The 26,788-nt window shown below is 38.3% G+C and overlaps 2 protein-coding genes across 2 annotated transcripts; both read left to right on the top strand.

Annotated features, from left to right (window-relative positions):
- Nucleotides 1-768: 768 nt before the first annotated feature.
- On the top strand, nt 769-14,546 carry si:ch211-276i12.4 (uncharacterized). Its single transcript, XM_057850800.1, has 7 exons — nt 769-1,186; nt 1,974-3,567; nt 5,713-5,741; nt 6,083-6,211; nt 10,654-10,720; nt 10,856-10,963; nt 12,840-14,546. Exons 1-7 carry the CDS (start codon nt 1,083-1,085, stop codon nt 13,407-13,409), a joined length of 2,601 nt encoding a protein of 866 aa, XP_057706783.1. The 5' UTR covers nt 769-1,082; the 3' UTR covers nt 13,410-14,546.
- Nucleotides 14,547-18,212: 3,666 nt separating this feature from the next.
- rom1b (retinal outer segment membrane protein 1b) lies at nt 18,213-25,338 on the top strand. The gene is made up of 5 exons (XM_057850803.1): nt 18,213-18,971; nt 19,662-19,904; nt 20,938-21,125; nt 22,054-22,300; nt 24,636-25,338. The coding sequence occupies exons 1-5, from the start codon at nt 18,822-18,824 to the stop codon at nt 24,861-24,863; spliced, it is 1,056 nt and encodes a 351-aa protein (XP_057706786.1). The 5' UTR covers nt 18,213-18,821; the 3' UTR covers nt 24,864-25,338.
- The last annotated feature ends 1,450 nt before the right edge of the window (nt 25,339-26,788 follow it).

The raw sequence follows: 26,788 nt of genomic DNA, 5'->3' as shown, positions 1-26,788 counted from the left end.
AATTTGCATGTTTCAACAGCTTTGTGTTTGTGTTTAATTTTAGTTTTTTTTTTTCCTTTTGTGAAATGTGCCTTGATGGCAATATGTGACTTGGTTTGTAAGCCCTGCCAAATAATTTCTATTACCGGTGGGACAGAGAATAAAGTATTCTATTCTATTCTATTCTATTCTATTCTATTCTATTCTATTGTTCTAATGTCAACTAGCCCTTGAATACTCCCTAAAATTACACCATCCATCCAGACTACCCCACACTAACTAACTAACTAACTAACTAACTAACTAACTAACTAACTAACTAACTAACTAACTAACTAACTAACTAACTAACTAACTAACTAACTAACTAACTAACTAATCAACCTATTTTAAAAATGGATTTTGAAATTAAATGATTACAGTGCAAATATATCCTATCATGGTTTTTAGGCCACCACTAGTGAATGTGATTCGTTATGTAGTTCAGCATAGAACACTGATACACTACACACACATGACAATGTCTAACATTAATAGAAATACCTAAATGAAATTTAGTAGTAGTAGTACATAGTGTATTTTTTAGTAATAGCCGCGTTGATAAAAGCAGGTTACATCATTCCGCTTATTGAACCCCTGTATAGATCATTTTTCCAAAGGTCTAAGTTCGATTCGCTCTTCGATTGAATGCCCTCTTTTAGCCAATCTAACGAGCTCCCTGTTACATCATTCATGATATAAAATCAAGCCGCCGTACATGGACTAATTCCACCATGTGTGCTCATAAGCTGTGATTCACTTCCTCTGCTGCCAGACAATGGAGACAAGCCTATACACAGTAGGTTGACACACTATTTACAAATTGGGCCTTCATTAAAAGAAAGAAAGAAAAAGAAAGAACAAAAAAGCTAGACTGTTCGTGTTGGGATGCGCCAGACTCTACAATCTGGTCTGAAGTAGGGTGTTGTTTCATAGAGATAACAATTACGAGTGAGAAACTGGAGTTTCAGAGTTGCGGAAACACAGATCACCATCGGTGGCCTCTGTACAGTCAACTTAACCAAGGCGACGTCGACAGCCTACCACCGGGGAAGAGACAGGTCATGGAGAAGTTTTTTAGACCTGTTCACAGCCCCTCTGATCCAGCTGAGATGAAGCTGCGGAAGCACCACCATCATCTCCATCGTGAAGATCCAGACTCACACAGGTAGGAAGGTACTTCTGAAGGCTTATGATTATAGTGATTGTTGAGGGAATAATGTTTTTGATAGTAAAGTATTGTCAGCCCAATAAGCTGAAGCTTCAGTATACCAAATGGTTGCATGGGTGCACATAAACATGACACATTACAAATATTGGCCTTCCTATGCGAAGTTTACATGTTCTTGTGGTTATTTTCTCTGAGTTCCTCCCACCTTCCAAAAACATGCACAGACACTCTAATCTAAACTGGTCATTGGCGTGAATGTGAGCGTTAATTGTATTTTCTCCACAGATGCTTCTCAATGACAGAACATTTTAGGAAGGTTAATTTGTTTCAGTAAAAGTCAAAAATAGAAAACAATGGATTTATTCATTACTATATAGCACGGATAAAATATATTTCATTTTTATGAAATTATTGTTGCTTGCAGGTAATGAAAGAGCATAATTACTACAAGGTTTCATAGAAGTAATAACCCATATTTATTTTAATGTAGAAATTAGGGAGGAATTGGCTTCCTCCAAAATATTTTCCTCAGTATTTGATGACTGTTATGTATATATTACGTTTTCACTTCAACGACTGAAATAAATGTACTCTTCTGCCATATGTTAATCTGAGATGCTCCCGTTTATGTCACCCACTTCTTGCCCAAAGGCAACTGTCATAGCCACCACCTTGCCCACTACCCTAATCAATACAAGAGACATAGAAACCAGACTGACAGATAGGTTGACAGATGGATGGTGAAGTACAGTATGTTGAAATTCACTATGTGTTTGTGTCACAGGTTTACACTGTTTCATGACAGTGATATAAATTCAGAAGAAAACCAAGGGCACCAATATCACCCTCTCCATGGTCACTATCTCCACGACCCTCAAAATGGCATCCGCCATCACCATCAAATGCATCAAAATCCCCACAACGAAGAAGATGAAATACTGTACAACCACAATACTCCTGTAACACTATCTCGAGCTTCATCCTCTTCTCTTTCCTCATCCGCTTCTTCTGTCTCCTCATCGTCCTGGTTTACAGAGGCAAGTGGAAATGATCCCTTCTCTCTCCGCCATGCAGAACGTCCACAACATTCTTTGTCCTGCTCAAATATTGCGGATGTACGCCGGGAATTTCGGGAAGACGAGAACAGTGAGCCTATTGTCTTTGCCACGGTCACGCATGGCAGCAATGGTGGTTCTATACATGGCAGCACACAACAGCGAGGCAGAAGTGTTTTTTCATCCCTTGACCGAAGTCATAGCAGAAGTGAGGAGGGCCTCCTGAAGGCTAACGAAGGCCATAATGGCAGAAAACAATTCACGGCACAAAATACCGAGCAATTGTACAAGACCTCTCGTTTAAATCGAAGCCTGACTTTCAGTGATGAAGACCTTCTTTTAGGAGATTCTCGAGGACCAAAGAGAGCAGTGTCATCAAGTCAGCTTCCCAGCAAAGGAATCCTAAAGAATAAGGAGCCTAATGTCGACATACGCAAAGCTAAATCGATGGAAGTGATATCACCAAGAGTTCCCAAACGACAGGATCCCAGTGGGCAGAAAGGAAAAGTGATCAACCAAGCTGAGGTGGAGCAAGCCAAGGCAGATTTCTTTCAGGGAAAGCTGCAATTCTCAGCTTTCCTGGATGAGATAACAAAACAAGTGATAAGTCCGTCTCATCTCACTCTGCTGGGTGTCAACAATAAAGTCACCAGCAAGCCTTGTGCACCAGACCTGACACTCGACCCAGTCAAACCTGAGCTCCCACCTAAAAAGCATAGGAAAAGCTCTGGCTCCGAGAGGGAACAGTGTCGTAAACAACAACAAAACAGGCAGGAAAAAACAGTATGTGCTGTCTCGCGAAAACAGTCAGATGGCTCCAATTCAGATAAATTGATTTCATATGCTGCTAGAAACCACCAGGGTAGCCCCCCACCTCCTCAGTATGACCCCAATCGCAATGCTACCCATGGACGAAGCCGTAAAGGCAAGAGGCTGTCACCCATTGGTGGCTCTTTGTCAGAGGACAGGTATGGCCGATGTGGCTCGCAGCTTACCGATGGAACCAGCACCAGCCCTGAACTAAACCAACCCAAACTGCGGCACCACCGGAAGCAGCAGACCCATGCCTTCTCCAGTCCACATACCCAGAACTGCCCTCAGCCACAGCCTAAATATGTGCACACAAGTGCAAGCCAGCGACGACCAAACACCTCACCACCTCCAACTGCTCCGGGTGCAAGAATGGGCCTCGGTTCAGAGTCTTCATCCAGTAAATCAGACTCACCCAGGACCCGTGACACCACCTCCACCACTACCAGTCACAGTTCAGAGCAGAGTGTGCGACATCACTCAGTGCATGTGGGGACCTCCAAACAATGCAGAGTGAGTCCAATTCAGTTCTTCCGTTTGTGAATCAAATGTATGATAAGGTATAAACCATTGATTCTCAAAGTGTGCTACTGGTACAACTAGGGTACCCGGGTTCCCTCAAGTGGTACGCAAAAGATTGACTAAATTAAATTTTCAAACAACTTATTTCAATCCACTACCTTGCATTAATCAAGTACAGTTCACCTGACATTCATTCATTCATTCATTCATTCATTCATTCATTCATTCATTCATTCATTCATTCATTCAACTTAAACTACAGTTTTTCAAATTGAAACTGTTCATTTTCAAATGCCGAGTAACAACATCCATGGGTGCAAAACCATTTAGGTAAATCCTTAAGTATGTTGCAATTTCAGTATTTTTTTTTTTCTAAAACTGAGAGCAGTGCCCATTGCCAAGGTAGTAGTTCAGTGGTCTGCATGCCCTGATGGAATTTCAGAGGCCTGGGTTTGATTCCTGCTTGTTAGAGGTGTCCGACCTTTTAACCGATAACCCATATTCCGATATTGTCCATCTCAAAAAATCCAATTCCGATATCAAGCCGATATCGATATATGCGGTCGTTGACTTAAGAAATTATGGCTAATTTTATTGTGATGCCCATGCCAATTTGATATAATGGTCTGCTCACACAACAAATCCCAAGCATCTTAGTTTGGAGACATCTAATGGTCAATAATCATAGCTGCTGTGCTAAGCAATGACCAGCCATTGCACAAAGGTAGAAGGCTTATACGTTCACTAACCGATAATGAAATACCGATGTCGATATTATCCGATATCATTTTAAAATGTATTATCGGTCGATATTATCGGCTATCCTATAATATTGGACAACTCTACTGCTTGTGGGTTGCGTCAGGAAATGCATCCAGCATAAAAAAAAAAAAAAAATGGTGTACCAAATCTATTTGCAAATCGACTGTTTTGCTGTGGCGACCCCTGAGGAGATAAATACAAAAAGGAGGATGGATGGAGTGAAGAGTGTTAATGTTCAAACTGTCGCTTATAAAAAAAAACAAAACAATGTTTTTTCTACTAAACTAGCATATTTTCGGGTTCCATCATGGTGGTACTCAGAATCCAAGTATCTTTTGAGGTGGTACTTTCTGTAAAATATTTGAAAACCACTGGTATAAACAGTTGCAATTTCATGGCATGACTTATAATAAGAATTAAGAGGTTAATTCAAGTCAGAAAATTGAAATCAAATAATGCTTTTACATGTTACATAACAAGACCATTTCTATAAAAAAAAGATCACATGAAAATGAATTTAGGTGTGTTATAACACTGAAACACAAATGACTTTGCACGTTGCACACCTCCACTATAGTATTTACAATTATGTCATTATCCTGCATTCTTAGCATCTCATGTGTCACACAAATAAATTTGAAGTCCCTGTGTGATTAATTATTCTAATTATAAAATGAGAAGATAGTAAAGTTGATAAAGGCCTCACGGGAAATGGGGGAGGTTTATGCACACAGCAAATGGAGTCGCTGTTCTCCTGCAGAGGCAATGCAGCTGAGTCACTGTGAGGGAAGTGTGAAATACCACACGCGCTGAGTCATACCCCACCAATGCAGCAAAGCTCAATGGTTTGAAGGGAAACTTTGACATCACAATAATTGCTTACTTCATGCCTTTTGTATGTAATTAATCGCCTAAACACAGATTTTTTTCTGTGTGTATAAGTCACAGGACATTTTATGGATCTTTTTGTTCTTAAACATTTTGGCTTGCGGAAAATAAGAAATCGATTTGTAAAGACTGAATAGTAACGACCAGCTCTGTCACAAATCACGATGAATAGTAAATCTTTCATGTCACTGTAGAAATGAAGCAAGATGTGCAAAGCTCACCAAGTAGTCTAAAGGGGTTGTGTCGGACTAAAAGCGACAGCTGGATGGTTTTCGTGCTCAGCTTTTTATCAAATTTGTTGAGTCATTTTAAATCGACTCTGGCTGTTAACATTTTCATCACTGATGGCATAGTAATCTTATGTAAGATTATGTAATCAATATTTATTCCAACCAGCCATAGAGTTAAATTAATGAACTAAAATATAAAAATAATGTATTGTGTTATCTAATGTAACTTAATATTTTCTCTACCATCACATCATAGGACAGACTGTTTGATGGTGAACAACTTAAGTGAGTATGAATATATTTTTCTAATTTTCATGTGGTAATGGTTTGGTGCATGTATATCTTCATATAAAGATCATCACTAAAACCGTCCACAGTGACATTTTTACTCAGTGGCTTTCATAGACGTCAAATATATTTTAAATGGGAGGGATGGCAGTGATTGAGTCAAACCATCTGGTGCCATCGAAAATAATACACATCACTTCCATCCCTCCCAGTTAAAATGGATTTGACATCTATAGCCGTCATTGTCAGCCAATGAGCGAACAATAGGGATGCAATTTCATTTCATTCTTTCAAAAATAATTTTCATTGCAAACAGAAGCATTATACTGTGTGCTCAGGGTGCTACAGGAGGAGAATTCAGATCTTCATCAGAACTTGTTACAGACAGTGGTCTGCATTGAAAGTCTGGAGTCGGAGCTGCAGAGGACCAGGGATGAGCTCAGCAATGTCAAAGACAAATATAAAAGGTTTGGAATAATCAACCAGCAAATGCTTATAACACTGAGATTGATGTGACCACAGAGGTACACTCTAAAAGCAAAGAAAAAACCCATTACATTTACGGTAAAATAATGGCATCTGTTGTTACCAGAAATTTATTGTTAAACAAATAAAATTGGGAAAGTAATTGTTAACATGACAACAAACTATGGTAAATAGACATTTTTTTCCCCTTATGTTTATCCTTTTCATGCACAAACTTGTTTTTATTCATATATGACAGGAGACTCAAATTTGCTGGCCAGGAGCTAATTGTGGCCTATGGGACAATATTTTGCGGCCCCTACTTATTGTGTTAGTGTTGCCTGAACGCATTTTGTGATGGGCAGTAAACCCCCCCCCCCCCCCCCCAAAAAAAAACAAAAAAAACGAATGAAATAATTAAAGGATATATTTTTGGAGAAAAAAAATGAAGTATAATATTTTAAAAATAATAATAATAACAAAAACGCTACTTAAAAAGCCATATGTAATATTAATATATTAATATTAATATAATCAATTCTAAATGAAAGCATGTTAATTAAAAAAAAATTACAACAAAAAAGTCTAAAATGAACTGTAATATATTGGGGAAAAAAAGAAGAAAAATATAATTTCATTTAAAAAAAAAAAACAAAAAAAAACAAAAACAAAAAGATAATTTCAAATAAGTGTGGCAAGTGTGTATTTTGCCCCGGGAATTCTTTTTATTCATTTGTTTTTGTTTTGTTTTATCTATTTCTTGTGACCTCACCTAACTTAACTCTTTATCTGCTGTTGCTGTCAATAGACGCCTTCAAAATGGATTTCCCTTTTTTACTAACTACCACAACACATACTCTGTGACGTGGGCTGGCAGTGAACGAGTTAAGCTAATGATAGCTTCTGAATAGATGTCCACTGAAGTGATCACTGTCACTGAAAGGGTTAACATTGTTAAGATTAACTTACATTTTTTTTTTTTTTTTTTAAAGGTTTTCCTATGTTTAAATTCCTTTTCCAACTTTGCAAGAGGGCCAATACAAACATCTCCCAGTATGTTGTACTTCAGTAGGACACCATCGCAACATACAAAAATAGAAAATACTGTATTGTTAAATGATTATGGTCAATCAAAATGTGAGCATTATCATCTTGATAAAGACGTAATTTCATAATACTCTAGGCCGGCGGTGGAGTGTTTGTATCAATGTCAAACTGTGAGGGTGCACCAGTGAGTGTCTTATTTCAATGCTTAATCCCAGTCACATGTGATGCAATGTGAGGCTCACTATAGCAGAGCAGTGCTTCGGGCTCACACATTGATTCCATGGAGAGCCATTTTAGCTCATGTCCCCCTTGTGATCACTCAGTATCTTGTCATCCTATTTGACATAACAGTTGGTATAGATTTACCGATCTATGGAACACAATAATTGTACGAGCCAGTCAGTTCATCTGCACAAGTGCATTTCGGTTTATGTTTGGAACCATGTGACCCTTTCACATAACCAGTAGTGAGAAATAACCATGTACAAACACTTTAATGCAATACTTAAGCAGATTTTCCTGGTATCTATAGTTTCAGACAAACTGTTGTTTTTATTCCTTGCATTTGGGAACTGATAACTGTACTTTCTATACCTCACTTTTTTAGTTTTAAGAAATCCTCCGGATGATAAAACATGGTTAAAAAACAACACAAAAAGAGTAGGCTAATTGGAGAGAGTTCAAGTCAACTGTAGTTGATTGATCTTGGGAAAAAAAACAAAGATAGAGGAACATTAACCAGGGAATATTAACGTCGACAGCAACATTTAGAGATGCAAGATATTCTCTCTCCATACTAGTGAGATTTCAGTGTCTGTACTTTTTTTACTTTTACCACATGTACAGAACCACTACTTCTATTTTGACCTGTATTTATTTTTACACAAGTATTTCAATACTATTGTTTATCTATTATATACAGGGGTGAAAGTGGTTAGAATTTCTTGCTGGAACTCCCCGACGTGAAGGTCGCCATGGAGCCAGAAATTTTATTTACCGTAATTTCTGGACTATTGGGCGCCCCTGATTACAGGCCTCACCCAGTACATTTTTAAAGGAAAAACCATTTTGTACATACATAAGCCTCTCCTGCCTATAAGCCGCGTGTGCCCACTTAGTAAAATGAGACATTGACAAAGAAATACAGTTTTCAAACGTTTAATAACACACCTTAACTTTTCGTTCCAAACAGCGCCGGCAAACACGGCAGTTATATACCAGCGGCACGGAAGTTGCATAGCATCAGCATGGCGGTGCAGCACTAATTGTGCTGGTTATTAAAAACATAAAAGTCTTTGTTAGCAATCTTCATCTTCTTCCTGTGCATTCAAAAAATGAAAGTCTTCACCCTCAGTGTCGGATATGAAGACGCTCAGATGCACTTCGCCACGCACGCACCTACTCAGTCTGTCCTTCGCATCGCCTTCAATGTCTCCCATAATGAGGCATATTCACTCCCAGCCTGTGCCGTCCTCCTCGCAGCAGACTGGCCCCTAAAAGCCCACTGGTGATGGCGGACTCTTTCACAGCGCTTCACGATGCTAGGCTCCCCAGAAGCTGCTCTTCGCATTTGGCGAGTCTTGGCAAACGATCTCTTGCCGCTCATCATCAAAGCGTCCCATACAACTCGGATGGCCAATTTAATTTCTTCTAGCATTTTCCATGATGCAGGTCTGCCAATTCTACTCATGCACAAAGACGAGGGTTCGCCACCTCTATTCATGCACAATGTACAAAGTTAAACTACCGGTAGTAGTGCAAACTAGCGTCTTCCTCGACACATGTATTCCACGCGTCTCACTCCCACATTTTTTCGGACTATAAGTCGCACCGGAGTATAAGTCACACCAGGCATAAAATGCCCAACAAAGAGGAAAAAAACGTATATAAACCGCACCGGTGTATAAGTCGCATTTTTGGGGGAAATTTACTTGATAAAATCCAACACACAGAACAGACAGATATGTCATCTTGAAAGGCAATTTAAAATAAAAACACAATATAATACAATACAATAAACATACTGAATAAGTGTACAGTATGATTATGTAACATGACGCATGAACAACAAAATGTGAACGTGGCCGGTATGTTAACGTAACATAGCTATTAAGAGTTTTTCAGATAACTATAGCATAAAGAACATGCTAACAAGTTTACCAAACCATCAGTGTCACTCTAAAACACCAAACTATGAAAAAAAACGGCGACTTATAGTCCGAAAAATACGGTAAATAGGATAAATAAGCCTCCTGAACTCTTTCGTTGCTCTTAAAGATTTGATCCATTTTATGTTGCATTGCCCTTTGTTTGTCACATCAATTCAACAACCTTTTTTTTTTTTTTGCCGTTTCAGAAAACATGCACAATCGAGCCATTCAGAGCTAACTATCTCTAGTGATCACATGTCAGTATGTCAGTCAATTGAACGGATAAATGAGTCCAGGCGTTTTGCTTTGCTGCATGCATTCGCACATTGACATGACCCATTATCATCACTCAGACTCGGATAACTGCAGCAGCTGGGGAAACCTCCATGCCGTCCGTGGAATAAAATAAATAATAAATTTTCATGGAAACGGATGACGCTACACAAGCACTTTATTATGCTTGTTGTTAACACTTATGTAAATCTGATGGATTGTTTGGATAGACTGTGTTTTTTCTTGGAGATTTAATGCATGTGTAGCAGCTTAGCATTTTTCCCCTTTTTTTTTTACAAAGCGTTTTGACAGTTGCCATCATATTTTCGGAATCAAAGCACTGTGTACCGGAACAGCATTCCAGTCCTGAATCTTATACTGGAACTGTGTTCTGGTACTGAATCTTATACCGGAACGGCGTTCCTGACCGTTCTGGCCCACTTTCACCCCTGATTATATACTGTATAGAAATAATCAATAGATTATTCTCTCTCTAATTTTTTTACACAATAGGCTACTGTATTTACTTCTTCTCACTGAGAAAGTGGGGTGTGAGTACTTGCGGCGAGTTGGCCCTTGGTTAACTCCTTACACCTGTGATGTCATTTCACACTCCTGAATGAGTGTTTTGTTATGACCCCCTTCAGCCTGACAAACTTGGCCCTGTATTTATCAGCACACAACTGCTACTGCCCACCAGCAAATGCTTCACAAACAACCTGGAGCAAACAGCTGTCATTTTACTCTGAGCAGATGCTCTTAAATATTTCTTCAAGGTTTGTGAATGCCCCAACAACAGTGCTTTATTGCTTAATATTGCCACTTGCCAATCTATTTGAAATGGGAGGCCTGGCAGTGATCATTCACTGCCATTCATTTTAGTCACTTGAACATGAGCTGATGTTAATGGCGGAGAACGAATTAAAGTGGGACACTTGAGTGTTGACTAAAACGTGATTGTTTCTCATTTGCAGCCTTCTGGAGTCACACACTGGAACCAGGCAAGCTAATAATATGCTGGGAGAGAATTTACACATTGCGGTGAGAAAACCTGCAAGGCAAGAATAACTCAAAGGCCTCTTTTCTTGCTTTATTTTTTTCCAAATTATTTTTCCTTCCCAACAAACTGGCTGTACCCTTTGTGGATATGTTCTGTATTTTTGTGTTTGTGCACAGTCGGAGAGTATAAGCAGTGAAAGGAAGTACCTCCTGACGCGCGTGACACAGCTGACCTCAGAACTGGAAGACGCTCACAGGACCATTGCTGCACTGGAGAACATAAATGTGAGCACGGCTCCCTCTAGTGGGCATCTAAGCACACAATCAAACATGGCTCCGCAGCTGATAGTCACAAAACATACAGTGGCAAAATCAAATGTCCGCCATTGCAAAGAGACAACCACAACAAGCATTCTTAAATTTAGAATAGAATAGAATAGAATAGAATAGAATAGAATAGAATAGAATAGAATAGAATAGAATAGAATAGAATAGAATAGAATAGAATAGAATAGAATAGAATACTTATTTATTGTCTTTGTCAACAGCAGAACATTGTGAACAACGAAATTGGACGTGGCACTCCAGTATAAACATATGTATTTGATAAATAAAATAGAAAAATATATGCTCTAGAGCTATAAGTGCATAATTATAGCTTACTTAGACTGAAATAAGTACATGACGGAAATAGTGCAATGCTCTCCTAATTTTAGCTGCGTCATTTGTGCATAAAAATAGAATATGAGTTTAAAAAAACATTCTATAAATAGAAAAGTGGTCTGAGTAATGTGCAGGTTCATGGTTTAACCAAGTTAAAAAGTGTTTAAAAAATGTTTCTTAGGGGTTCATAGATTTTTTTTTTTTTTTTTTTTTTGTGTTTAAGTTAGTAATGGCCCTGGGAAAGAATCTGTCTCTCAGCCTTTCAAATTGATAAAAACGTATTTACACCTACTTTATGTATGCATAATCTTGGATGGCATAAAAAATGCGCAAGTATCATAACCAAATTGAAAGGAAAATTATTTGTCTTTCTTGCGACCGATACAAATTCATACTGTTTGGCCATTGTCTACATTTTTGTCTAAACTGTAAAAAAAAAAAAAAAAAAAAAAAAAAACGTGGAATTTACAGTAAAATACTGATAGCTGTGGTTGAATATGAATTACAGTATAAAATGTACAAATATTAAAAATTCAAAATAATATTACTAAAGTAAGAGTAAAAGTAGTCATCCAAAAAATGTACTCAAGTAAAAAAAGTATCCAGTGAAAAGAGTACTCAAGTAATGAGTAACATTTTGAGTAAAGGCTTATTTTTTTTTTTTTTAAAACTATGGTTTTTATTTTTTTCTCTCAGCACAAACTTATCTCTATGAACTGTTGTTATAATGATACTGTACAATAACCTATTACATAACCACATTAGGCCAAAGAAATAATTTATAAAAATCATTCAAGCGAAAAAAAAAAACCCAACAACAGTAATGAAGCATTATTCATCCAAAGAGCATGAGTGCCCTGCCCCCTAGTTGAGAAATAGTTCCTAGTTTGAATAGTGAATACTGTAGTTCCTTCATAGTTACTTTTATGAAATTAAAAGGATCATATCTCCGGGTTTCCGAGGTCAATTGGTGCCAAATAAAAACTGGGAGAGAGTTTTAAATTCATGCTATCGAGGAATGCTGAGGGGAGCGCTCTATGTCAAATACTTCATTTGTTACATTGCTTTAAAGACACATGTGTCTCATTGGTGAAATTAGTAGCGCTACTCTTGGCAATAGCATCGCTAGCAAAAAAAAAAAAAAAAAAATCTAATATGTAGAATAAAGAGGAAAAATGTAACGACGCTTGTGTAGTTCAAAGTAGCGGAGTAAGAGTAGCGTTTTTTTCCCCCAACAAATCTACTCAAGTAAAAATAAAAAGTATGGCGTAGATAAACTACTCTTATAAATACATTTTTCTCAAAAAGTTACTCAAGGAAATGTAACGGAGTACATGTAACGCGTTACTACCTACCTCTGATTATGCATAAGTATTTTTTGTGAATAGAACAACTGATATTAATCATGATAAAGGTCATTAATGCAATACATAAAATCACATTTTCTCATCTTTGAATGTGTGGTTGAATCCATTTTAAACACATGTTTCACCCTCAGCTCCCCTGCTTGATAAAGGATTTACTGGCGAAGCACTTTAATTCATCTGAGGCCGTTCAGAAGTTTCTAACACCTACTACTGTTGACAGCTTGTCCGCCAGCTCTCCACCATCAATCAAAACACCTCACACTCCTAAATCGGAGGAAACAGGATACAAATGGTTAACGGAGTCGGAAACTGCAACAGCTTTTGTCCCTTTTAAACAGGAAGCGCCCAAAACAGGAGTTCAAGTTTCCCTCCAACGCCCCCAGTCCAGCAATAGCCCACCTTTCTCAGTGGAGGACATCAGCACCACAATCTATCAGAAAATATTAGCCAATTACACTGCCAAGCCACAAAACTATCAACAGCAGTCCGCCTTAAGTGTTAAACACAATGAAAGCCCCCTAAAGCCTCAGCAGCTTCATAGTGCGGAGCACTTGGATGAAAAGGGAGAGCTACTGGTGACTCTGTTGGAGCAGGATGCTGTTGAGGTGGACTCCGTGTCAGCCCAGCAGATCCTGGATGAGTTTTTGCAACAGCTGCACACTCGTGAGAGGGTGGGTGAAGGTAAAGAACAGGATAAGTAATTGGTGGCACTGGAGCAAAAGGGGTAGCGTTAAGAACGACAACACACCGTGTGACTGGAATTTCATTGCAAGAAACTAAGTGATTTGTATTCATGCTTCATCTGTCTTGAAAATATAAATTAATTATTTTGCCGGGTTGTGTCTATTTTTATATTACTCTGACAATAAGTGATGTATTACTTTTAATTGAACAGAATCACACAGAGTGTTGATGACAACCCAATTATTACCCTGCAAAATGTGATTGTTTTACTTCTCCAAGCAACTTTTGCCAAAAATAATACAGTAAATTTTATTTACAAATATTAGGTATTTAATGTATTTTCTTCATCTTTTTAGTGTAGTTATTTGTCATTGTGTCATTATTTAGCAAAAAGGACCCTGAGGTATTGTATATAGTTTCTTGTTTCCGTGTATGTATGTTATGAAAAGACAAATGTAATATTAAAATGTACGATTTAAGGAGTTAAAAAAATGAAATAATCCACCCCCCGTATTTATTAAACATGTATGACCTTACATGTGTAAAATGATCTGTTTAAAAATAATAATCAGCCCTTTCTGGCTCACCTCTGTCTTGTTTTGTAAGAAACCACCACGACATGTCAACCATTGTTCTGTTCTCAAATGTCAATGTGGTCGCACGCTGACCTGTTACGCAGATCATTTTACTCATTAACTACTTGCAGGTCACACTGACAGTTTTTGTCATTTATGGTAAAAGTTTTGTATGTTTAAAAAGTGTATGTGTATGTTTAAATTCACAAACTCTCTCTTTAATGTTAGTGTTTGGGCAAATATGACTGTATAAACAATTTTACAAAAGTCTAATAATTGTTGTGTGGATCAAGAACGTTCATTGATGTCATTTGAATCTGCACCCACAATAATGATTTGTCAACATAGAAACACCCCTCATGTCAGGTCAACATGTATATCGTATTTCTCCTTTAATAATAAAACAAGTTTTAATTAGGTTATTGCTGATCATCTCTGTGCTCTTTGGGGCTCATTAGAACATTTCAATTAATGGCTTCAAAGAGTAGGGTGATGGATTTACTTTTCCCACTTTCATAATGCAAAAAAAGAGTGATGTTATATTTAGAGTCATCTGTTTCCTGATGAGTGTCTTGTAAGAGGTGGTTAGCAGCAACCTGACTATCATTGCATTTGCAATTGCTTGCAGGGTCAGAGTGTGCTTGAGGCTGTTCCCACACAGATACTGGGTGAGAGGAATTATCCAGTCAATGACAGGGCCGATATCTGTTGACAGAATTATACGCACACAGGGTAATTTTACAATTTTCATCAAGCCAAACTTGCATAATTTAGAGCAGGTGCATAAGCGGATTTTAAGGGGGGGGGGGGGCAGGGCCGAAAGGTTTTATTGCATTAAATTGACTTTTGTATATATATAAAAGTTTATAAAACTGCTACAAAAATAAATGAAATGAACAAAAAATATATTTTTTATAATGGGTCAAAATTATTTTGTGGAACAGATCATGTGACTAGCACCTTAAACAGGCATTTGCTTTGCATTTAATTTTCAAAAAAAAAAAAAAAAAAAAAAAAAAAAAAATTAGGGGAGGGCAATTTTATTTTTCAAATGATTTTGTTTTTTTATTGAAATGAAATGAAACAAATGTCCTACCCATTATATGGGTACACAACCCACAAAAAGGACTGCTTCAATCAAACTTATTCAATGAAAAATTAAGTGTTCAAATGCAAATTTTTCAATCTCAAATGTTTTTTTGCATTCAAAAGCATTTTCTATGATTGATTTTTTTTTGAGCGCCTTGAAAGGTGGAAAAGCGCTATATAAGTATAGCACCATTTACCATTTCTTTTTTTTGATTGATTTTTGTTTTTGAAAATATATTTTTTGAAGCAACATATTTTTTGATTGAATAATAAAGACAAAAGCATCCTAGCCAAAATGTGGCCCAAACACATATCAACATTACTTCAATTAAAAAAGTTGCTTCAGTTAAAAATATATATATATTTTTGGGAGTTTCAAATTTATTTTTGCATTCAAACAATTTTTTTTTTTAATTGAAGCGACTTTTTTTTAAATTGAAAATAAATATTTTGAATGAAGCAACTTGTTTTTTTTTATTGAAGCAACTTTTTTTTGATTGAATAATAAAGACACAAATCACCTCCATATGGCTACGCCCAGGGGATGCAATTTTTGACTGGGGTAACTACATTGGCACGACACCGGCGGACGTACCATATTCAGTGGATGACGATCTTGGCGAAAAGTATTGCCTAAGCAGCCTGATTTAGAATTCCCCTCAAGAATGATGGGAAACAAAAAAACACTTTTTTATTATAAATATTCTTGTAAGTTAATTTTATTGCTGACACTGCTATTTGGGGTCATCAACATGTTGTGCCCCTCCTGCCTCAAAAGTCAAACTGCGTCTATGAGCAGGGGTGCCCAATCCCGGTCCTCGAGAGCCCCTATCCAGATTGTTTTCCGTGTTTCCCTCCTTTAACACACCTGAATCAAATGATCAGTTCAGCTCATCAGCAAGCTCTGCAGCAGCCTGATAACGATCCTGATTAGTTGATTCAGGTGTGTTAGAGGAGGGAGACATGGAAAACAAGCTGGATAGGGGCTCTCGAGGACCGGGATTGGGCATCCCTGACTTAGAGTATCTGTGAAGGCCTTGGTACACTGTGCCACTTCCAGCTTACTGAAGTTGTCATAATACTTATCATAACAATCAAATCCAATTGATACTTCTCCACCGTGTAGGCACCATATCACACGCATCATACTTATGAGGCAGTCTATTAAAGCCTAGGAATGTTTTTGTGGAAAAACACTCACTAAAATGTTGTCGCAGAAATTGTAAAATACATTGAATGCATAACGAAGAGTAGGCTTTTGTTCGGTTCTCAAATCAGAAGGCTGGGTACCATGGTTTATTGCTGCTTCTTACCTTATGTACAGTGTATCACAAAAGTGAGTACACCCTTGCATTTCTGCAGATATTTGACTATACTTTTTCTTGGGACATGGGGATCAAAAAGGCAAGGTTCAAACAAAACTCAGAAGTACTAATCAAAACTGTTTCAAAACATATTAAATCAGAGGAACAGGAACACGAGGTCTTGGATAGGTTTCTGACATTAAAAATGACCCACCAAGAACAGAGCACATGAGGAATTTAAATGCAGACATGGGGTAACGAGACAATGGGGCACAGGTGGGTGACACAAGAGGAAGCGGATAGTTGGATACACAAGAATCAGGCACAACAGGTGAAACCAATGGATATCACATGAAAAGACAATCTAGGGCACAAACCTAACACAATTTAACTCAAGGCATGACAGAAATAGTTTAAAAAAAATGTATTCATTTACTTTACCAATCATTATATTATTTGAACTTAAAGTTATCAAACAGCTTGTACATTGCTAAATGACCTTAATTCCAATGAAAAATGCACATATTGACAACACTGTAAAGCTGAACGAATGTTAAATTAGACCATGTTCAAGTTTTCATTAAACATCTTCAGGGTTTTCTTGGGTGTACACTGTACAGTATTTGTCAGATTTGATTTTAAAATCATTAAAACTAGCACTTTCCTCGGATGACGTATCCAGATTGAAGGAATCTGATTTTCTAGCTAGACCCGCGCTGGCACAGATCCAACGAGCCGGGCCGGCGGGAACCTGGCAATCTGGCCAGAAGGCCAAACTCCGCTCGTTCACCTTAGTCTTAAGCCTCCATTTTGAAAGGTTTAAAGAAGGTTTACCGGGAGCAACTTGACAATTTATCCGGGTCGGCAGCGATCAAACAGAAAGGCGAAACAGACACAGACGAGGAAGCAAACTCGTTCCGAGTTCACCATATCAGAAGTCAACAAAAGGTTCACAAGAAAAATGACAACACTTAGTTAAACATTCAGTCTTTTAAAGGTTCTCGTGGGGCGGGCCGTGGGCAGAAAGAAGGGTGTGTTTGGGATCATTGTCTGTTTGTGGATTGGACAGGAGGATTCGGGACTTAATGTTGTCAGGGCAATGAGGGTTGTGGATTTTGCCACCTCAGCGTCAAAGGGGCTCTGGGAGTCTTATCAGTGTTATCCATTAGATATCGGGTGTTCTCCGGTGTTCCTTGTGTTGGGACAGGGCGTCCCGCCATTTGTTCTGGACTGTCCGGCAGAACTGATTGCGAGAGTTGGTGGTGCAGATGTGGGCTTGTCAGGGTCAGTCTTGCTCATGACGCACATGTTGGGCATCCGTGATAAAAAGGCGTTGTGTATCTTTTATGCCCTATATTCTGCTTGTTTTCCTTAAACTATGGTATAAGTGGTATTTATTTTATATCAAGTGTGTTAGAGTTAAACAAACAGTCAAACAGTAAATACGAGTAATGATACCATTCCCTGATTGATTATATTAAGTGTGTTTGAATAATGCAAACAGTAAGACGGTGCCTATGAGAAAAGGTACTATCTCCTTCAAGGGGCACTGTAAAGGGGGAAAAAGTAATGGTGATTCGGAAGGTCCATGAATGATATAGTTCCTAGAAAATGGTTACTCCGTATGTAAAGCAGTGGTGCATCTTTGATGAGCTACTGTCTCAGTGATCTTTTCTCAGGTTGCCTATGATATGAATGGCAAGCGATTAAAGCTGTCATAACATTTCAATCGGCCCTCCCTTTCAATGTGTCCATCAGAACAACTTTGCTGATCAGACACTGGCCTGCTTTTCCATTGGCCACTGGATCCTAATAGGATCCAAGCGACTCTGTTGGCGGGATTAGGGTTCCAAACTCTCCACTTTGCCCATTCTCTGTGTCCTCCAACCATGGGAATGGCGGTTTAGGGGGGCACTGCACATACACACACCCATCAAGGCGCTATCAAATGACAAGATCACCAACAGGAGGACATCTTTGATTCCATTTCGGAAGGAAGCGGGGGTTGACCTCCAACTGACCGATTGCTTGAGAGGAAAACGGGGAATTTCAACGAAAAGGAACAACCCCTACTTTTTTAAGCATTTGTAATATTTCTTCACGCTTTTTAAATATTTCGGATTATACACAAATATCAAATTCGTTGTGAAAGTGAATTTGTGCTTTTGGATTATCATCTCAGACTGTGTCCTCTAGCATTCAAGGGATCTCTATCTGCTTATCCCTTTCCACCTGGAACAACTTATATGAGCTCAACCTGCTAATAACTCACCAGAAGAGGCCTGCTTTGACCACTGGATTACTGGACAGTCTTTGAGTGTTTTCCTTTTCATGCAATCTGGCCACCTCTGGATTCACAAACCATTCCTAATTGGAATTGTCACTCTTCCTGACCCTCAAGATATAGTCCTGGTCATCTTTCCTCTTGTGTTTGGAGTTGAAGTGTGCGCAGTAAGGAGCCATGGTGCTGCTGAAAATGAAGTTCACCCAGCAGAGGCGGGTTCGTCTGGCGCAGGGCCTGTGGCTCTTGTCCTGGATGGCGGTGTTGTGCGGGTCCTTCGTATTTTCAATGGGTGTCTATCTTAAGATAGAGCTTCTCCGTCGGGCCGAGGTAAAGCTGGACAAGTCTAATGCATAATAGATAGTCTAAACATAGTTGGCAAGCGTAGTCACATACGACTCAATTTGGCAAGCATTTCTCTTACCATATTTAATCATTCTTCTTACTTTGAATACTGACTTCAAAAATGCAATGTAACCTCACTGATGTCCTATAGACTGGTATTGATCGCAAGCATTGATAAGCAGCTGACAGCACAGGACAGCTGCAGGCTATCAGCATGCACCCTCTGCAATATTATCGATCACCAGCGTGAGCGGGTTCACTGCAATCCATTAGTCGTGAAGCAAAGTGCTATTGATTTGTAGTGGAGATGCGTCAGAGTAGCACTGACTGATGCACAAAGAATACAGCATGAGAACAACACTTGCTTTAAGAGTCTAAAGCCTGTGCGCCCAACATGAAGATCGATTCACTATGTGATTCGCAAGTTGTACTTGCCCAAATTATTCCAATTCGATTTTGCTCAGCGAGGCCCATTCGAAGGGATACAACACGAATAGTGCAATTTTATGAACAGTGTGTTAAACATTGATGACAAATGTGACTATTTCACTTTACATTATGAGGATGAAAGATGGGTTGGTATGGACCACCAGACTATAACAATATGCAATTGAAGTCGAAATGAAGAAATGTAGCATTCATTATTGCACTCCCCTGTGTTCTTTCTTTGTCGAGGTGATGGATAACACAGAGATCCACGTGGTGCCCAACATCCTGATGTTGGTGGGGCTGACCTCCATCGGCACCAACTGGGTGGCCGGTCGAGTGTGCCAGGACTCTTTGGACCCGAGTCGCTTCCCACGCTGGAAGGTTTTCTTGCTGGGCTGGTACACTGTTGCGGCACTCCTCTGTTGTCTGCTCATCGCTGTGGTGGTACTCAGCTACGCACTGCAGGGGCGCCTGGAGGAGTCCCTGAAGGTGGGCTGACAAAGAGTGGTAACAGGCACCACACAGCAAATTGAACAAATGGGATCCAAATAGCATCAGGCCCCAGATACTAATTAATTCTGATTGGCAGGTTGTTCCAAAATGTATTTTACACTATGTATCTAGAAGTGGACACTGATGTAATGCACCAATATCAGTTACAAACACAACAGTAAATGTATTTTAATGATGAAAAGAGTCACTTTTTTTTTTTTAATGTAATATAGTACTTGATTATAAAACATGAAATATACTGTATTTCATCCTTTCATACACGGATTAAGATTTTTTTTTCTTAAATATCCTGCAACCCAGGGGCTAATTGTGGCCTATAGGACAATATTTTGTAGCCTCCATTTGTCATCCAAATGTAGTATTAGTGTTGCCTACATGTTATTTTGCGAGGGGCAGTAAAAATAATTACATAAATAACGATAAATAATTTTTTGGGGAAGAAAATCAATTATTTAAATAGCAACAAGTTATAAATCTAAAAAAAAAAAAAAAACCCACAAATAAAAAGGCAACAGTGATAAAATATGTATAATTCAAAGTGAAATAAGATACATAAAGACAATTAAAACCTCAAGAAACAAACAATTACAAATTGTAATATATTGAAAAAAAAGAAGAAGAATAAAGATAACTTTGAACTTAACTCTTTGGCTGCCATTGAGACAAATAGACGTCCAACCCATTTTAACTCGGATGGGCCGGAAGTGATCAAATGAATTGGACGTCTGTTGCCTTCAGTAGGTTTTAAATATCAATTTCTATCTTTTACTAACTAAAACAATACATACTCCATGGCCTGGCCTGGCAGTTAAGCTAAAGGTAACTTTTGAATAGATGCCCACTAGTAATAGTGGCTACTGTCCCTGAAAGGGTTAACAATATGAAGGAATTCATTGTGTGATTTTGAATCTTTTAGGCAGTGGGTTTGACTTTTGCTTTTTTCTGAAATAATTACAAAGAAGGAAAATAAAGAAACCTGTTCTTTGCGGCTATGTATCCCCCACCTCAGGTCGGTTTGAGGAATGGCATCCGTTTCTACAAAGACACCGATGTTCCAGGCCGCTGTTTCCAGAAAGAAACCATTGATCGTCTGCAGATGGAGTTCCGTTGCTGTGGAAACACTAACTTCAGGGATTGGTTTGAGGTGCAGTGGGTCAGCAACAGATACTTGGACTACACCTCCAAAGATATCAAGGAGTGAGTGCATGATGATACTGCAAAGACCGAGGCAAAAAGAGTGATTTATTGGGATGGATATAAGAAATGGAAATAAGCTTCGATTTTCATTTCTCTTGTGGAAGCAGACATCAAAAAGATTTAAAAAAAAATATGAATATTGTGCCTTTATTTATTGTTAAAAGGGTGGATTGTAAGGAAACAGTAACGTTGGTCTTCAGTGTAACTATTGAAAGTATACAGGCACTCAGTTTTACACACTCTAAAAGTAGAGTTAATATCAGTAGAGATTTTGAAATTTTGGCATGCTCCACCAATCCTCTTTTAACTGCAGTATGTGAAAAATGGTTGAAGGGAAGTTTTTATAATTTTTAAATGGTTTCATTTCAACCTCTTTCAGGCACCTAATGAGTGTTATTTGGTCGTTTTCCAGAACAAGCTGAAACAATGGCTAGCTTCAGGATAAAAAGTAACACTTATCTTTTGTAATGTTCATCATTATACACGAGTACTTGCATGTTGTCATGCTTAACCTTTCCATTCTGTCATGGTAAAATTTCAATATAAAAAATATTTCAGAAGTTTAAAATAAAATTTTAATTTTAAAGTCGTCTTACTAACTGATCATGTTGCCTACGAAATGCTAACATTCTCCAAAAATGTCCACCCTTTTAGAGAGACCACATAATTCGCTATGTGCTTGCAGTTAAGATTTTTTTAAGCAAGTGTGGGTGAATGACCAATTTGCGTTTTCAACAGCATAATATCCACATAATATAATGACTATGACATTCAATGCAAAATCCTGAATATATTTTTTTAAAGGCTTGATCTCCAGTAGTATTTGTGGATACTGAGTATAGGATAAGACAAAACTAAAATAACAGAATCTTTTCTTGCCTTTCTTCTCTTATTCTTCACACTGCCAATGTTTGCCCTCCATCCCCAGCCGCATCCGGAGCAACATAGATGGCCGCTACTTGTTGGATGGCGTGCCATTCAGCTGCTGCAACCCCGCGTCCCCTAGGCCCTGCCTGCAGTACCACCTGACTGACAACAGCGCTCACTACAACTATGAGTTCCAGAATGAGGAACTCAACCTGTACAACCGTGGCTGCAGGGAGGCTCTGATCAACTACTACATGGACCTGATGAATTCAACTGGGCCTGGTGTGCTATCAGTCATCATGATACAGGTGAATCATACTGTCCCTACAAAGCTCACAAAAGCAATATAGTTTAATATGGCCGAACAGTTGAAACAATGTACAAACATTGAAGGATTAATATCTTCAGTGAGGCAGAAATGGTGACAGTGATAAATGCTAGTGATCTTATTGATATTTTTTAGGGCTGTCAAACGATTAAAATTTTTAATCGAGTTAATTACAGCTTAAAAATTAATTAATCGTAATTAATCGCAATTAATCGCAATTCAAACCATCTATAAAATATGCCATATTTTTCTGTAAATTATTGTTGGAATGGAAAGATAAGACACAAGATGGATATATACATTCAACATACGGTACATAAGGACTGTATTTGTTTATTATAACAATAAATCAACAAGATGGCATTAACATTATTAACATTCTGTTAAAGCAATCCATAGATAGAAAGATTTGTAGTTCTTAAAAGATAAATGTTAGTACAAGTTATAGAATTTTTATATTAAAACCCCTCTGAATGTTTTCGTTTTAATAAAATTTGTAAAATTTTCAATAAAAAAATTAACTAGCAGCCCGCCATTGCTGATGTCAACAATTACTTACACAATGCTCATGGCTGCTGAAGCCTATAAAATCAGTCGCACCCAAGCGCCAGCCGAGGGCGGCAAAACTCCATAAAACACAATTAACAAGTGGGCATTTCACTGTACTGTCATTTAAATCTGTCTGAGCGGGGCATGTGCGTTAATTGCGTCAAATATTTTAACGTGATTAATTTAAAAAATTAATTACCGCCCGTTAACGCGATAATTTTGACAGCTCTAATATTTTTATTTGGTTAGGTATTATTGAACGGTAAGGTACTTGTTATTTGATCCAAGAATGTCCAACCATTAAGCAAAATTGTACACATCTTCTCTTCATTTAGTTAGAATGCTTGTAATCCAACCATAGCCACTTTTATTCTCAAAAGTAGCATATCTTATATAAATTAGCCAACACCCCATATTGCCATTAAATGTACCCAGTGATTGACTAGCAACCAGTCCACGGTGTAGTCTGGGTGATATCAATACTAATTCTAGTTCTTTACTAGTACTAGTAAAGAAAGAATGATGGATGTATATGATATGAAGACTGTCATTGCAATATATTAATATTAGGCATGTGCCGGTACGATATTCTGACGGTAGGATAACCTTAAACAAAAATATCACGGTTTCACAGTATCACGGTATTGCAATCACAGCTCTAAAATGTGTTACTCTGAGATATCTGGGTTTAAAAAAAAAAAAAAAAAACTTTTTCCATAGAACATAATTTTTATTTTTCAAAACATATGAGCAAATTAGAACATAAGTATAATGTTAAGTTAAAATAAATAACAAAAAAATAACCGAAATATTCTAAATAAAAGTGAAATAAATGCAGTCCTTTAGGTGAGCCTAGACTCACAGCCACAGCTCAACATTATTACCATCAGAACGAAAATAATTGAATTATTTTCCATAAAAAAGCCTGTCTGCATGACTTGTATCATGTTTACATTATACACACACTCTCTTTCTCAAGACAATTGCCAGAGAGAAAAAAACACCACATTTTACGACCGCTAGACACACTAAACATGCTGAAGTTAATTGTCATAGCTGATGGGAAATGTTCACGATAGTGTTTACTAACCTTTAATTTTGTATAAATGCGAAATCATATAGGAGGAATTGCCTCCTCTGCGGCCACCCTCCGCAAACATGTTTTTTCATGTCGCTTGGACCTCTGTCTGTAACGTTTCTGTCGCTGAAGTATTCCCATACCAGCGATTTTGTTTTCTTCGATGGGGGAAAAAAGTTCAGGAGTTTCACCTCCTCCAGCCATCACGTAGCACAGCTGACTCACTGACACTAAACAAAAACCGGTGGAGGAGGGTTTTCATACCACGGTGTACCTTGAAATCGGTAATCGGCACATGTCTAATTGATATATTATTTAATGACAAATAGTATTATAATTTTAGTTTGTAATGGATTACAATAGTGCATAATCATCCTGTGAGCTGTTTCTAATATTTTGGTTCCTTTACTATTAAAAAGGGGAACACATTGTTATTAGCTCTCAGTTGATGCACTGGAGTATATATATTCCTATTAAACTGCATAGGTCAACCTGCTAGAGTAGAATAAAGATGTCAAGGATGTGCGCACACATGGCAACCAGAAACACCTGTATAAATCTTAAAGCACTCTGATTAAAATAGATTGTATTATATTCATTTATGTATCTGTCAGTATCCATGAGTTTATGATGATGATTCATACTTCATGCAGAAACTTTTCAATTCTTTCTTCTTACCCATGGACAGATGTCAGTCTTGTTGAGCCTGCGCTACCTGCAGACTTCAGTGGAAGGGGCCATGGCGCAGGAGCAGCCGGATGGTGACAGCGAGGGTTTTCTTCTGGAGAAGGGAGTGAAGGAGACCTTGGAGGAAGCCAAAGTCAAAATCCTGCTCATGCTGAAGTTTGGCCAGGTTGATCCCAGTGCAGCTGAAGGCTCCCCTGATGCAGAAAAGGCCCCGGAATCTTCCAGTTAAAAGACGATAGAGTCAAATCAGAAGCAGAATCATGCTGAAAGTTGGGAGTGATGTATACATTTTCTTGGTTGGGTATAATTCGGTGAATTCATTTGGCGGGTGGTGGGTACATAGAACATCTCATTTGGAAACATTAGGTCTGATTATTGCTCCACCAGTACAGCACCCCCCACCCCCACCAAATAAAGTGGCACAAAATGGAAGGACCGAAATGTGTGACCGACATATGTTCAGTTTACATGACATTAGTACTTTTTGTTTTCACTTTATCAACAGGTCTAGTCGACATTTCGACCTTTATTGGGTACTTTGAACCTCATGTCATAGTTCATCCTGTGTGCACTGTATTGATTATCTCACAGCATTAGTGTTTTTAACAAACTGCAATGAAATGCTTTGGAAACTGTTTAAAAGTGGCAATGCACATATTCTGTAGTGTATTAAAGTTAGACATTTTTAACCACTTTGTAGTGTCTGCTTCCATTTGTAAAAGCAAAGATAGAAAAGAAACAAACTGTGGGTTATCTCAGTGGGGATGGATTAAGTGTGCATGTGTGTGTGTGAGAGACTTCGGTGCCCTATATGAAGCTGTCATCTTGTCTATGCAGCTCAGAAACAATAGGATAATCCCGGGTGTACTTTATCCAAGAAGTGCTGCACAGGCATTATCTGCACACACAGCAACACGCTATGCCATACAGCAACTCTAGTGTTGGATGATTTCTTTTCCTTTTGCATTAAGAAAAATGGTTCAAAATGCAAATAACGTATGACAATGGTTGATTTTATAATTCCAAAAGTTCCAAGTATGCGCTCCTTCCCCCCCCAAAGTCTGATAAAAAATATTTGGTTATGTTCTCATGGGTAAATTTGCTTTAAATGCCTGTAAAAATATGATCAACAGACAAAGAAGAAGAAGACATTTAAGACTGGTCAGAGTTTAGATATCATACCTTAAGACATGCCTTTCACATTGATGCAGTTAAACGAATATAATCCCTCACAATTGTCAACCTTTTCAAGGACAGTGGTCACTACAGTGGACAGCTATTCAAAAGCTGACCCTCAATTCATTCATTCATTCATTTTCCATACCGCTTTTTCCTAAGACCTTTAAATCTTTATATGGAAATGACTATTTTTTAGCTATTTATTTATTTGGACACTTAAGAATGATTATAAGAGCTAAATTAATTCATTTAAAATGAATAAAAACAGAAATGAATGAATGAATGAAATTTATTGTCATTGTCATCATCATCGGTATCAATGACAGTTACTGAATGTGGGATAGTTTGGCCAAGAAAGAGAATCATTGACAGTCACAGAATATGGAATAATTTGCCCGAAAAGACGATGACAGACAAAGGAAGACGGGAAAAAGCATATGCTTATCAATACCCGTCCCCCAGCAGCCCGGGACGCACAGTCTAGCGTGTTAGAGTTGCATAGTCCATTTTTTAACTCATATATCTTCCCAAAAGTCATTAATTGCCATGGCATTACGCAATATTGTCAATTTGAGTAGGTTCATTGGATAGGCTGATCTTCAAGTTGGTGTAGGGAGGGATGGCCGGGGGTGTCATGGAGGCCCACGTCTGCTGTATCCGCTCCGGAAGATTAGTCATCATCCGCCCTTGCCCGGTTCCTGCGAGCGAGCCTTTCTTGATCCCGGATCTCCGTGATGATTTTGGTGACCATTTGAGCGGTGGCATCACTTAACGCTGCTTGTTCCTTCCTCACCTGGGACAATTTGTCGCCGTTGTTACGAGCAATCTCCATTGCCTCGTTGAGTTGACTCTTCATTCTCATCGAGAATCGGTGTACCCAGAGGGCACCAAGCTAGCGGCCTCGGCAAATGATCTAGGCGTACACTTGGGTATTACCCAAGTAACACTCTGCAGTCAACAGTATTTTACTCATTG

This window comes from Corythoichthys intestinalis, chromosome 11 (assembly GCF_030265065.1).
Source record: "Corythoichthys intestinalis isolate RoL2023-P3 chromosome 11, ASM3026506v1, whole genome shotgun sequence".
In the NCBI taxonomy this organism is placed as follows: domain Eukaryota; kingdom Metazoa; phylum Chordata; class Actinopteri; order Syngnathiformes; family Syngnathidae; genus Corythoichthys; species Corythoichthys intestinalis.
Note: the sequence above shows the minus strand (reverse complement) of the source record. Positions and strands in the feature narration are given on the sequence as shown.

What these genes read in the sequence shown, in the direction of transcription:
- si:ch211-276i12.4 (XM_057850800.1), top strand. Translation starts at nt 1,083, where the DNA reads ATGGAGAAGTTTTTTAGACCTGTTCACAGCCCCTCTGATCCAGCTGAG. An exon ending in GAAGATCCAGACTCACACAG is followed by an intron (nt 1,187 to 1,973) that starts GTAGGAAGGTAC and finishes TTTGTGTCACAG; the next exon opens with GTTTACACTGTTTCATGACA. An exon ending in GAGAGAATTTACACATTGCG is followed by an intron (nt 10,721 to 10,855) that starts GTGAGAAAACCT and finishes GTTTGTGCACAG; the next exon opens with TCGGAGAGTATAAGCAGTGA.
- rom1b (XM_057850803.1), top strand. Translation starts at nt 18,822, where the DNA reads ATGGTGCTGCTGAAAATGAAGTTCACCCAGCAGAGGCGGGTTCGTCTG. An exon ending in ACCTCCAAAGATATCAAGGA is followed by an intron (nt 21,126 to 22,053) that starts GTGAGTGCATGA and finishes CTCCATCCCCAG; the next exon opens with CCGCATCCGGAGCAACATAG. An exon ending in TATCAGTCATCATGATACAG is followed by an intron (nt 22,301 to 24,635) that starts GTGAATCATACT and finishes ACCCATGGACAG; the next exon opens with ATGTCAGTCTTGTTGAGCCT.